Here is a 13380-nt window from a genome sequence, read left to right as displayed (position 1 = left end):
TTGAAGAGCAGAAAATTTATTTTTGATAAAGTCTAATGTATCAGTTTGATTTTTGTATGCATCATCCTTGGAGTCATGGCTAAGATAGCCCTGCCTGACCCAAGATCTCAAAGAGTTTCCTGATGTTACCTTCTAAAAGGTTTATAGGGGCGCCTGGGTGGCGCAGTCGGTTAAGCGTCCGACTTCAGCCAGGTCACGATCTCGCGGTCCGTGAGTTCGAGCCCCGCGTCGGGCTCTGGGTTGACGGCTCGGAGCCTGGAGCCTGTTTCCGATTCTGTGTCTCCCTCTCTCTCTGCCCCTCCCCCGTTCATGCTCTGTCTCTCTCTGTCCCAAAAATAAATAAACGCTGAAAAAAAAAAAAAAACTAAAAGGTTTATAGTTTTAGGTTTTATCTTTACGTTTATGGTCCTTTTTTTTCTTTTAAGTTTATTTATTTTTGGGACAGAGAGAGACAGAGCATGAATGGGGGAGGGTCAGAGAGAGAGGGAGACACAGAATCTGAAACAGGCTCCAGGCTCCGAGCTGTCAGCACAGAGCCTGACACGGGGCTCAAACTCTCGGAATGCGAGATCGTGACCTGAGCCAAAGTCGGACGCTCAACCAACTGAGCCACCCAGGCGCCCCACGTTTATGGTCCTTTTGAGTTCATTTTTGTATATGGTGTGATCAAACTTTGTTTTTTTTAAACCGATGGTATCTTTTTGAAAGATTCTCCATCAAATTGCCTATGTACATTTGTCAAAACCCAGTGGTCCATAAATGTGTGGCTCCATTTCCACACTCGATATTCTTTTCCATTGATCTATGTGATAGAGCGTATTGATCGACTTCAAGTCCAATATCGCACTATCTTGATGCACATAGTGTATAAGAGCATTGCGTTCAGGTATGGGTGGTTCTCCAACTTGGTTCTTCTTTTCCAAAGCTGTTTTAGCTTATACTCCATCCTTTGCATTCCCATATGAATTATAAAATCAGCTTGTCATGGTCTATGAGAAGCTTGCTGGGATTCTGATTAGATTGTGTTGACTCTAGACATTAAACTGGGGAGAATTCACATCTCAGCAATGTTGGGTCTTCTGCTTCTTGAACACAGTGGATCTCTCATTTATTTAAGTCTCGAGTTCCCCTGGGAGAGGTTTTGTAGTTTTTGGTGTACATGTGTTTCACCTCTTCTATCAGATTTATTACTAATTATTCCATAGTGTTTCCATTTTCTTTCTTTCCCTCTTTTTTTGCTTTCAACCTCTGAGAGCCCTTTTTCTTGTACACAGTATGAGAGATCTGTTCTCTTTAAAAGAATCCTGGTTGACAACCTTTTCCTTTTAATTGCACTAACAGTGAACTCATATGTACTTTAATTCCAAATATATTTTCGTTCAGACAACTTGGACACATCTGCCCAGGCACACGTGGGATACTTTTTCATCTGAGGGCCAGCAGGAAGCAAGGAAAACCAGGTCTCATCAGGATTGGGAAGCTACGTCTAAGCTATGTGTAAGGCCCATCGGTCGAAGTGCTCGGACATCCAGGCCCTGTAAGGGGAAGCAGACTCCTCCTGGTCCAGAGGCGGCTTCAGAAAGAAGCGGGCCAGAATCAGAGTGCCCTCCCCCTCCCTTCCCCTGATTTCAAGTATCATCCTCCGCAATATGGCAGCCATGTTATTCATCTTGGTGTTCCATGGAAAATAATCTGTGCTTCCGCCAAATGACGAATGGCAAATTTGGACACACGTTACTTTTAGGCCACAATGGGACGAAAATACCGGGTGGGTTGAATTGAAGCCGCTAATGAAAACCAGTGATATTTCGCAGGCCGAGTTCGAGTCTTGAAATGTCCAAGTTCCCAAAGAGAAGGAAGAACTATTAAAAGACCTCTGGTGGGAAGAATCTTGTGACCAAAGGACGTGCGGTAATTACAGGATATATTTGAAAGACCTCAGAGTTTTGAGAGAAACCAAGTACGAAAATAAGGCTAGAAACTGGGAACTCTACTTTTAGCACAAAAGTTCCCAATATTTCACAAGTGTTTATGCAGCACAAAAAGGCCCAAAGGGGTCAGATCCATTTTCTGCCCAGCGTAGTAGTGTCTCTAACACGGGCTACAGTTCTGTCTGCCTTTCTCTCATGTGCTTATTAAGTAATGCCATTTGGTAGATTTCTGTGTTACTGGATTAAATGTCCATATCAGAATGATTTTGGTGCTTCTGTGGGCTAAGATGTCAGTGTTTTTGGTTTAGAAGTAACTTTGTACTATGACTTGAAAACATCACGCCGATTTCCCAAAGAGTGTTTTGTGTCTTGCATTTCTTTCTCTCTTTTCCTTTTTTTTTTTTTTTTTTTTTTTGGAGAGAGAGAGAGAAAGAAAGAAAGGCAGGGAAACAAAGAGGGTGAGAGAATCTTAAGCAGACTCCATGCTGAGGCTCCGTGCGGAGCTCGATCTTATGACCCTGGGATCATGCCATGACCTGAGAGCTGAATTCAAGAGTCAGATGCTCAACTGACTGAGCCCCTCGGGCGCCCCTTGCCTATCTTTAAAAAAAAAAAAAAATCAAAACAAATTGGGCATTTCATATTCCAGGAGGGGGCCCTATCCACACACACGCTCTGGTTAAAAAAATGTTTGCAAGGGGAGGGGGTGCCTGGGTGGCGCAGTCGGTTAAGCGTCCGACTTCAGCCAGGTCACGATCTCGCGGTCTGTGAGTTCGAGCCCCGCGTCGGGCTCTGGGCTGATGGCTCAGAGCCTGGAGCCTGTTTCCGATTCTGTGTCTCCCTCTCTCTTTGCCCCTCCCCCGTTCATGCTCTGTCTCTCTCTGTCCCAAAAATAAATAAACGTTGAAAAAAAAAATTTAATAAAAAAAAAAAATGTTTGCAAGGGGAGAAAAAAATGTTTTAAACTTGATTGTGGTGGCAGTTACGTGCCTGTCTCTGTCAAAACTCACAGTAATGTACCCTAAAAAAGAATAAATCTTTCTGTATGTAACCGTGTAATCCAAAGGAGAACAAAATGGGGGTAGGGCATCTTTTTAAGCGTATTAAGATGCATCTTGATAAGCTATTTCAATCTAAGCAAGGAACTTGGGTGCCAAATATCAATGTGAAGTGACATAAAACAAACACATTACGAACATCCAAAAATCTGGACTTACAATGGAAATGTTGACAGCTTCTCAAATTAAATGGCACTCAATCACTAATTTTCTTTGAGGGTAAGATTTGTACCCTGCTGGGCTTATAATTCTGTTTTCTCTTTTTGTGCTGTTCATGTGTAAATATTGCCAATTTCATCTGACACAAAAACGGCAAACAACTTAATTTTGTTTCTAAGCTAGTCGATGACACAGAGGCTACCTTCTAGATGAGGCAGGCAAGCTTCGTGGCAATCACTTGCGGGCGGGGTGGGGGTGGGGGGGTGGAAATCAAGCCATTTCAAATGTATTTGTAACAAGGAAACAAATTTATTGATTTTAAAAGACAAGACACCATTTTGTTTTGAAAAACACAAGAAAGCTAGCCTGAGTTCAAGTCTGAAATATTCAGAAAAATCCTACTAATATCTTTAGTATGTTCCAGTCATTTGTTTTAAACAACACACTAAAAGTTAATATATATTTTTATAATTATAAAAGTTCCCCAGTTATTGTACAGTACACAATACAAATCGCCCACAAACTATTATTTAGCTCCTGCCAATTTTGAGAGGACATGATATACTAAAAGATTTAGCATTTCTCACAAAAATCACATCAGGAAATACGTATTTACAAAATCAAATACATTATACAAAAAACCATCACATGTTATTCGGTAAAGATGTTTTTAAATAATTAAAAAGTTTATTCAACTGTAGTCCAAAAACTGGAAAAGAACATTACATTATCTCACACATACAATCTCTACAAAAGTTGCTTACCTCATTTACATAATATATTCAGTCGATTGTAAAATAAATGTTCAAATATCTCCTAGTGTTACTATGTTTCTGTGCTTGTGGGACTGAATAATGTAATCTGCCACTTACTAAGTGAAGTTTAAATGATGGCACTTAAAAAAAATACAGTATTTTAAAAAAAAACACAATGAAAGAAGTTTTACCTAGAAGGTACGAAAGCCCTGAGTGATAGTAGAATTACTGATTGGTAAGCACTACAATTAACCTAATTAAAAGTTTACCACCCCAGGCACAAATTTCCAAGTTTTCTCAAGGCACTCACAACGCGTTGGTCACCACCATAGGGTCCCAATTGATGATGGAGATGAGTAGAGAAAAAAATTTGCTTTGGTACAAAAGATACTTTTCAAACGAATAAAATTCAATACCTCCTTTATTGGGTCATTTAAAATTGTGTTTAGCAGGTTAAAACAAGGCAATCGTTCGTTCAAAACTATTAATTCGTTGAAGGAAAAATTTACTCAGTTATCAACAGTCAGTGGGAGTTTTTGTTTTTTTCCTTCCTCCCCCGGAATCAAAATTCTTCTAACAGTGATTTGTCGTTCTCATTATTGAGCCTACGCAACAATTCTTACCAAAGATTTCATTACTCAGGGCTTCCAATCCCAACATCGTAATTTATTTAAAAAACAAAGGAAAGAAGGGAGGGGGTGAAAAGAATCAAACACCAGAACCAAGTAAGAGACAAAACACAGTTCTGAAAATAAGACGGATTACCGATTACTCCAAAGGAAAAAAAGAAATCCTAGGCAGTCACTTTGTAAGTGGCTTTTACTATTTAAGTAAAATTGGTAAACTAAACTCAGGTCTACTGGCACATAAAATCACTAGCAGCAATGATCAGAGCATGCAAACTGAGAAGCATTTACAGTAAATCATCATGAAGAATCCAAAAGAAGAGAGTTAAATTAAAACCCTTTGAGTATTGCATGTTAACACATGAGTAATTTGCATGGTTTGACTTCCTACGCCGTCTAAAAAAAGCAATGTTCACGGCAGACTTACACTAAGCTACGGATGTCCCTTCACCAGACATCGGAATAGGTCACACTCTGCCGTGCGCCCGGCCGGGGCAGCCGCGCACATCTGCAGACGACACTGCTCTCAGGCTCCGTCGCGCAGGGGACAAGGGGGGACCGAGTGCACGCAGAGTGGCCCGTGAACGAAGTCGGCAACTCTAGAGGCAGACTGGCATTTACAGATCTCGGAAGCAGTCGCCACGGCCCCTCCCGACAGAGGAGCTGAAAATCAAGTGCTTTGCTCTCCATTCTATCTATGTCTACGGTTTTTGACAAAGTGTTAAAGGTTTTGGAGCACAGATAAAGATAGGCCCTGTGTGAAAGTCCCAAATGCTGTTTTATGAGAGCTCTAACTCCAAATAGCTTACCTGCCCCCAAAGAGTTCAGCTTTGCTTCACCCACTCGAACTCATTTCTTCCTAAGGCTTCGCTTAACAATTGTACTTCCTAAAGCTAAATTAACGCGATCTTTTTGTTTTGTTTTGGGAAAGAAAAAAAAAAACAAAAAAGAAAAGAAATGTAACCCTTTCTTTATCATACCTTTTAAAGGCAATCTAGGTACTTTCGATGTGCAGAGATCAGTTAGGACATAGGTCTACAGGCCCATGTATCTGTTCTCCTTTTCTAGAGTCATGATGTGATGCTAGAAAAGTTGATTTTTTTTTTTTTTCTGTAAACAGTACACTTACTTAGATGGCAGTGAATATTTGGGAATAAATATATCAAGCCCTCTTGAAGAAGAAAATTAAGAGTTGTATATAAAATGCAAGTGTTCAGCATGGAAACACTTTGTCTTCCTCCCCCTCCCCCCCTTTAAAAAAACAGCATAATTAGACATTTGGATATAGAGTATATTTTACCGGTCTAACTCTAAATAAATGATCTGAAAGGCTTTTGTCCCCCATTGTATATCTTACAATGCTCAAAGGGTTAATACAAGGCATTACATCAAAGGGGTTTTCTAATACTAGAACTAAGCACTGAATTAATGCTTCTATTCCAGTTTTTTTTTTTTAAATCACCAAACTTGCAGAAATACTAGGATTCCATTCATTGATTTGTTCTAACCATATACATGGAGGTTGATCTGATCGAGTGACAAGCCCAATTTTCATAGCACTGCATGTCAACCCCTCTCCCCCATGTTCTGCTGTGATTCACAGAGATCGTCAGTTCGGATTTCGATTTTTTTGCCAGTGGCTTTCTCACCAAGAATTTGGGGGAGAGAAGGTTATAACGAAGGTCAATTTGCTGTATATAACTACTGCCTCAAATCGTACAGGAAGGCGATTTGCCAAAGTTGTTTACTTCCTACTTGTGTCCACCCAGGGAGGGCCAACATCACCGTGGCACTCATTTTTTTTTCCCCCTTTTACACTAATGTCTCAAGCACAGCATCGTTTTAGACATCTCAAATATATCATCTGAAGAATTTTTTCCAATTTGAAAATGCATCACGTTTAGCACTTCGAGAGAGTGCATTCATGTAAAAAGGTTCATGATTACAGTAATGAAACCGTAGTCATTCCCGGATGACTCTGACAGCGTTATTCCACAAGAAACGTGTTCATTTTTACTCACCCACTACAAATCAAAGGCAGTCAACGTTGCACGCGACTAATTTTAGGTATGCAGTGTTAAAACCATTTTCTCAAATTTGCTTTTGTTTTTTTAAAGTACACCATCTAAAGAGAGGTGCGTGAACCGTCCTATACAGTACAAGAAAAGCACAAAAAGGAAAGCAGATTTCTGAAAAGGCAGTAAGACTTAAAGTAGTCAGTCCAAACATGGTCTGGATGAGAATCCTGAAAAAGTGACCAGCCATTTGATAGCCAAAGAAAAAATTTAAAGTTGGGCCCTGTGTTCCGAGGAGATGGTCCCCCCACTTCACCCCATTGTTCACTGGCGTCATGAAACGCAAATCTTTCAGGTATGGTTCTCAGAGTATGTACGTGAAGGTCAAACCATACCCACGAGACACAATCCTCTTATACGGAAGTATCTTTTCTGAAACTTAAAAACAGCCAACATGCCTTCCTTACGTTTTCGTCGCTGAAAGTGTAGCACTTGGTCTGTGTAGATAGTTTCCATGACTAGTGGTTTGATTACGACGTCAAGAAGTGTCAAGAGGTCCTTCAAGTGTAGACGTGTCACTTGTCAATACATCTACTCTGAGAGTCTTAGTGTCACGGTTACGTAGAAAAGTCACAGTTTCAATGAATGAGAGAAAAGAAAATGAAATGTCAAATCAAAGCAATACTTGGGATCGTTCGACTCTCCTCAGACGTACAAAGGGTGAGGTCTGAGTTTTCTAATATACCTCACAAGGCCAAGTCAAGATTGGCTGAGATGTCTGTGTCTGACTAGGGGTGTGTCCTGTCTTACTGTGGACGACAGATCGCCAGCAGTAGCAAAGAATGAAGACGCGCTTTTGTCTGTTGGTCAAAACTATCTGCCCTTGTCACAGATGAATGCTCCCGTGTTCACAAAGGAGCCCAGAACGAGTTTAGCGAGTCAGGCTGAAAAGTGAGAATGGTTCAGGCAAACCACGAACACCTGGAAGAAATGTTGAATCCTGGAGGCTCCCCAATCCCTACCTTTCATCCATCGAACTTTGCCCATTATGATCAGATCCCTCTAATGATACAAACATACCCAACGTTAAACAGTGATAATAGATACATTTAAAATCGTCCAAGAAACAAGACGAAAGCAGCAAAAACGTTTGGTCCGATACAGATGGAACACAGTTCTGGGGCTGGTGGGCAGGGGAGAGGAAAGCGAAGAAGCATCTCAGAAAGGAGAGTTGAAATGAGGGGGGTTCTTTTTCGTCTTGTGGTTCGAACTAATTCCACCTGTAAACGTTCCCCAACGCACGAGGAGCTAGACGTGCGGGGTTTTCGTGGGGAAGGTGTTCTGTGTGTTTGCCTTTTTTGTGCGTGTGATGGTACCAACCCATCACCTCTTTTGGGGAGAAGAATGAGGGGGAGGGCCACTCAAGTGATACTTGGGTGAGGTGATGGTCGAATGCCCCTGAAGACTTTCCAAAGAGATGCGTGAGTTGAGTCATACAAAATTACATCTGAAACGTTTCAGGTTGACTTCAGAAACTCTGTTGATCTTTGTTACGTGAATAGTGTGAGGCAATTGGGCCACCGAAGGGAAAACACACCGCGTGGCACCCGATACGCCATTTGGTATTTTTCACTTTACGGACTGGCTCATCCCCCTTTCCAAGCCCTCGCGCCCACCCCAGGAAAACCGGAAAGACAAACATCTTGAGTTTGAGACAGGCCTCATTAACAATCTGTAAATCATGTGTGCTTTCCCTTTTTTTTGGGGGGGGGAGGGGGCTTTATGTGTTTATGTATTATTTTTGCTGATCAGCTTTCTAAAAACGATTAAAATGAATGGCTGTGCCTGTTTTTGTTTTGTGTGTGTGTGGCGGTTGTTAATAACTCGAGTGTTTAAAAGAACCTTGGCTTTCACGTAAATTAACATAAGGATGGAGGGGGGGTGGGTCCCGTCTAGGACCTCACCTGACTTTGCAGCTGACTCCCGCCCGCGGGCACGGGTGTATGCCGTGGACACACAGACACCAAGAGGCAGACACAAACATTTAGACTGACAAGATGCACTTCGATAAGTCCCTGCTTATGTCGTCAACTTTCTTACATGAGAACTAGATACAAACGGTCTGAAACACATGTGATGGTACGTGACAAGTTGGTAATTAAAAACTAGTCCGCTGTTCCACGCCCTTAAGCAATCTGATGGGTAATCGAGTCATAGTCAGCTCTACGAACAAAAAGTACGTCCGAGGTCACTCCAAGAGGGGAATTGAGTTTTCGTCTTTTTGCTTTGCTTTGTTCGCCCTACATTTCCTTTGAAGAGCGCGTAACCTGTCCTCACTTCGGGAATCGGAAAGGGACAGGCACACCTTGTCAAATGGATTGCGGAGGAATTCACATGAACAAAATAAGCCTTACTAAAACCTTAACTTCAGTTCTGTTTTAAGGCACCATGTAATAGCCGAGGTACGATGATCCCTGATGTACATTCTTCAATGGCACTGGTCCATCCAGCCACCTATCCAAATCCTACAGAAATGGGGATAAAGCAACAGTGTGGTGAGCCAGCTCTACTGCCCTCAGGTTGTGTTTACAATTTAAAATCCACACCCTTTAGAAACCAGGAAATAGATTTGAAGGAAATAACGATATGCAGGTTGCTACATTCCTTGCGTTCTATAAATTTTCTTTTATAATAGCAGCAGAGGGAACTACTATTAGGAAAAAGACCTGGAATAAAAGAAAGTCATCCAAATGGAATGGTTTCCTGTATGTCCAGTTCAGCATAAGTAGCATGTACACTTAAAAACAAAACGAAACAAAACGAAACACAAAAAAAGTCAAGTCATTTTTTTTTTTCAGCTTCAGTATCTAACTATAACAGCCCCGCTCAACAGCAGAATGCGTCTGTGCAGTGGTCCCAAATACAGCATCAGTAGTCTTTAAACAGAGGACTCGGTATGCAAATAACGGTTAAAATGCAATGTTTAACGGAAGCTTGCGTTAATAGGGTTTAATAATTATGTACACAAATTATGTACATATCAGCATAATCTCTTGCAGGTCTGTCATTTACTCTGAACAGATAAATGCACTAGCTCCAGTATTTTTCCTCCGGAGAAAAACAGATGACCTTCCCAACCCTCTAGCGCCATGATAAAAATGCTCTGTATTCTCTCTCCGTACCAAAGAGTTACCGAAATCGTGTCTTGTGGCTCCGTCCAATGAAAAGCACCTTTCAAAAGCAAATTCAATGCATCTGCTGCCAAATGGGCATGCCTCCAGTGTAAATCAAAGGAATTCATTTCTTTTGATATTTCACAGAAGTGCATCTAATTAAAAACTCACACGTGAAATCATACACCAAGACTAACAATCAACAATCAAATATTTTAAGCTACAAAAAAATGTAAATCACTTTTTAATTATAAGAAAACGAACACATTGGCATTAAGTGTGGTAAAAATCCTTCTTGACACCTGAAACTAAAGGGAAAAAAAAGAACAACTTATTATTAAGAGGCAAATGATTTTTTTTTACGTTAAAAACAACAACAACAACAACAACAACAAAAAAAAACACCTGGCAAAATACATACATCCATTCCATTTCACAACTCCAAAAAGGTAATGTTCAGCACAGATAGAATTTGACAACAGTCGACCTTCAGGCTTATTAAAATTTCACCTTAAGCCCAATATATCAACAGGGGTAACGTTAGCTGGAAAAATACGCTTTAATACTCTTTAGACCGCGGTGTAGGTGTTTCCTGTGGCGCTGCACTGTCTGATAGTCTGACTACTTGTGACAATGTGCTCGCTGTGAATTGGATTCAGGAGACTGGGCTGCACGCCGCTCTCGAGAACGGGCTGCATACAACCCACTTGAAACGCCTGGTTCAGCTCGGTTTTCTCCCTTTTGGCTTGGGGCTCCGAAGAGTCGTCCAGTTCTTCGTCCATTTCACTTTCCACTTCGCTGCCTTCATCTGCACAAACAACACCAAGACCGTTACCGGAAGACAAACCGGGAAACAGCAATCAACACGGGCTCTGGAAGTTCCTCCACGGCATGTGAAGAGAGCAACTGGTGGGCGATTCTCAGGGGACGGGGCCCGTGGGTTTGCGGCCAGCGGATTTCATTTGTATCCACACTCTCTTAGGGCATCCACTGTTCTTGCACACACAGCGGAAGTAACTTACTTTTGGCTGGTTTGTGGTTGGTACCTTTAAGAGTTCTCTCAGGAAGACCTCCAGGATTTCCTGAAGTCTTTGTGCTAAGTAGTTGGCCTCATCTGAGCGACCCTAAAGTAGTCACTTCGGTCCACTATGCTGGCTTTGGGGGAATCTATCCAGCTGCGAAATGCTTAACTGAAGAAAGGTCGGAAGGCACAACACTCTCAGTCTCCTCTGAAATCTACACTAGGGGTAAATTTCATCTGGGTGCATGTGAATGTAGGGGAGACCTCTGCTGATTTGCAAAAGAATATAATGACTGGGGCGCCCGGGTGGCTCAGTCGGTTGAATGTCCAACTCTTGATTTTGGCCAAGGTCATGATCACAGTCGTGAGATCGAGCCCCTTGTCAGGCATGGAACCCGCTTGGGATTCTCTGTTCTCTCTCTCTCTCTCCCTCTGCCCTTCCCTGGCTCGTGCACATGCGTTCTTTCTCTCTCTCAAAAAAAATAAAATGAATATATATATATAAAAGACTGAGATGAGATTTACTGACTAGACAGGACGTAACGCATCGTTAAGAGGTGAACACAGAAGTGCTCTCAGATGAGACCCGGGTTGTCTTGGTTCGTCTACTTTATCCCGCTCTCTTTGTGCCTCCGGGAAAAGGATTCGATAATAACAGAATCTGTCAGAACAAGCACCTTCAAAGGGCTAGTGGGCTGCAGGGAAAGGGATGCGTTTGGTAGGCAGTTGCTTCCTGAAGAGGGTATCGTTGAAACACATTTGTACGACACATCTGCGTTTTGATTTTGTATTTGCTTATATATAAACAAACAAAAGAAATATCTCGAAGGATACTCACACTCAGTTCTTACTGGTCTTTCAGGGTTGTGACCACGTAGATTCACTTTTTATAGTTCCTACATCTCCGTATTATTTGAAATTTTTATACAGAGCGAGAATTACTTTTATTATCAGGGAAAAAAAAATTGTGGAAAAAGGCCACAAAAACGCTTGGAGATTTCACATTCGAAACCCAGGCCCCGACTCATGCCAGTGTGGCCAGATTCCAAGAAGCACGGGGTCCGGGGGTGGATGGGACCACCGGGGCCACCCCGAGGTGAGGATAAATCACACTGCTTCCCGACTCCCTCTCCACCAACTTTTCTCTGCCTGAGAAATAGTATCGAGATAATAAAAGGGGCAGCACTGAAAGGAAAGAAGTCATTTTGAGCTGGTAGGGGAGCAAAGAGAGTGGAGAAGGCCCTTTCATCGGCCACGTGGTGCATGGGACCGACGATGGGATAATGGCCTGAACTCCCCTAAGTCTCCGAGGCCATTTCTCTCTAGGCCCACTTGCGGGCGACGGGGTTCCCAGGGAAACGCTACAAGGCGGTCCACGGAAAGCAAGCCCTTTCTCCAATTGTGAGGGCAAATGGAGGCAATTCCGTAGCCATTCTCTACTCTTGTACAGACTCAAAGACATGTCCTAGAAACACCCTCAAGGTTACAGGAGTTTGGTGCACAGAACCTAACGTTAGGGACTACTGAAGTTCAGTGAGGACTTTGTCTCAGTTCAGCGCTTGACAGAGAAGGCTGGCGGCCATTTAGTGGCCAAGGAGGAACACCGTCCACGCTTCTGCACCGGCGACAAAAACGCTCGCGCGTGGGTCACAAGACCTGGCTCGGGGCATCCTCAGGGCGGCCTCAGGTCGGACACGGGTTTCAACTCCCGCCTGGGCGGAGGAGGCCCAGACCCACAAAGACCCTGGTGCAGAACGCTCCAGAGAAGAGTGCTGTCCTTCGCGTACGGATTCCCCGAGCCCCGCCTCTTGCCTCAGTTTCCCCACCAGCTCTGGCTCTGTCCTGGAAGGGCTACTGTTCAGTATCCCCCTGCCTGTGCATTTTGTCCTTGACTCCAGAACTCAGTTCCTGGAAGCCTCAGGATGCCTTCACTTTTTGTTTTTGTTTTATTGAAGAAAGGACTGTATTTTCTGCTGTGCTTATTTAGTAAACATTTTAGAGTTGTTTTTTTTTTTTTTTTAAACTGAGCTAGTATATTTTTGAGAGAGGGCAAGTGCGTGCACAAGCAGGGGAGGGGTAGGGAGAAGGAGAGGCAGAATCCCAAGCAGGCTCCGCGCCATCAGCACAGAGCCGGATGCGGGGCTCGAACCCACCAACCGTGAGATCACGACCTGAGCCGAGATCAAGAGTCAGCCGCTCAACCAACTGAGCCCCCCAGGCGCCCCTGAGCTGGTATTTTTATTAGGATGGCTTTTGCTTGCATGGGCTCTATCTATCCCAACCTCATTTTCCCTGAGCCCTATTCCTTTTTTTCTGTGCGGTCTGGAAGGTCCCAAGTTTCTTCAGGAATACATAGCTGAGTTGCAATGTTGTCTCTGTTGAGCAGCAAAGGTGGTTTTAAAATCTAAAGACTACGCATCTGAACCCTCTCCTCTGCCCCACTACTGGTCTCGCTTTTTACCGTAAACATCACTGCTGTCTCTGACTTGTTTTTTCCAGTGAAAAGTATGAACTGGTGAGAAGGGGCGGGCTGAGAAATCTTTTCTCCTGCTGAGTGGGCCTGGAGTAAAATTTTATCACTTTTCTCCAGGACTCTGGCAACGGTCAGAAATAATTTCTCGCTACCTGTGCTGAACGGCAGG

The 13380-nt window shown here is 43.0% G+C and overlaps 1 protein-coding gene across 15 annotated transcripts in view; it reads right to left on the bottom strand.

Annotated features, from left to right (window-relative positions):
* Positions 1 to 3437: 3437 nt before the first annotated feature.
* RFX3 (regulatory factor X3) overlaps positions 3438 to 13380 on the bottom strand; it is a 296723-nt gene continuing 286780 nt past the window's right edge. For all 15 annotated transcript variants that reach the window (XM_045468771.1, XM_045468776.1, XM_045468777.1 and 12 more), the window contains one exon: positions 3438 to 10525. In XM_045468771.1, the coding sequence (XP_045324727.1) occupies positions 10287 to 10525 (239 nt within the window). In that variant the 3' untranslated portion in view covers positions 3438 to 10286. The remainder of the gene's footprint in view (positions 10526 to 13380) is intronic.

Source organism: Leopardus geoffroyi, chromosome D4 (assembly GCF_018350155.1).
Source record: "Leopardus geoffroyi isolate Oge1 chromosome D4, O.geoffroyi_Oge1_pat1.0, whole genome shotgun sequence".
NCBI lineage: Eukaryota > Metazoa > Chordata > Mammalia > Carnivora > Felidae > Leopardus > Leopardus geoffroyi.
The sequence above is the reverse complement of the archived record's forward strand: the minus strand, read 5'-3'. Positions and strand labels throughout refer to the sequence as shown.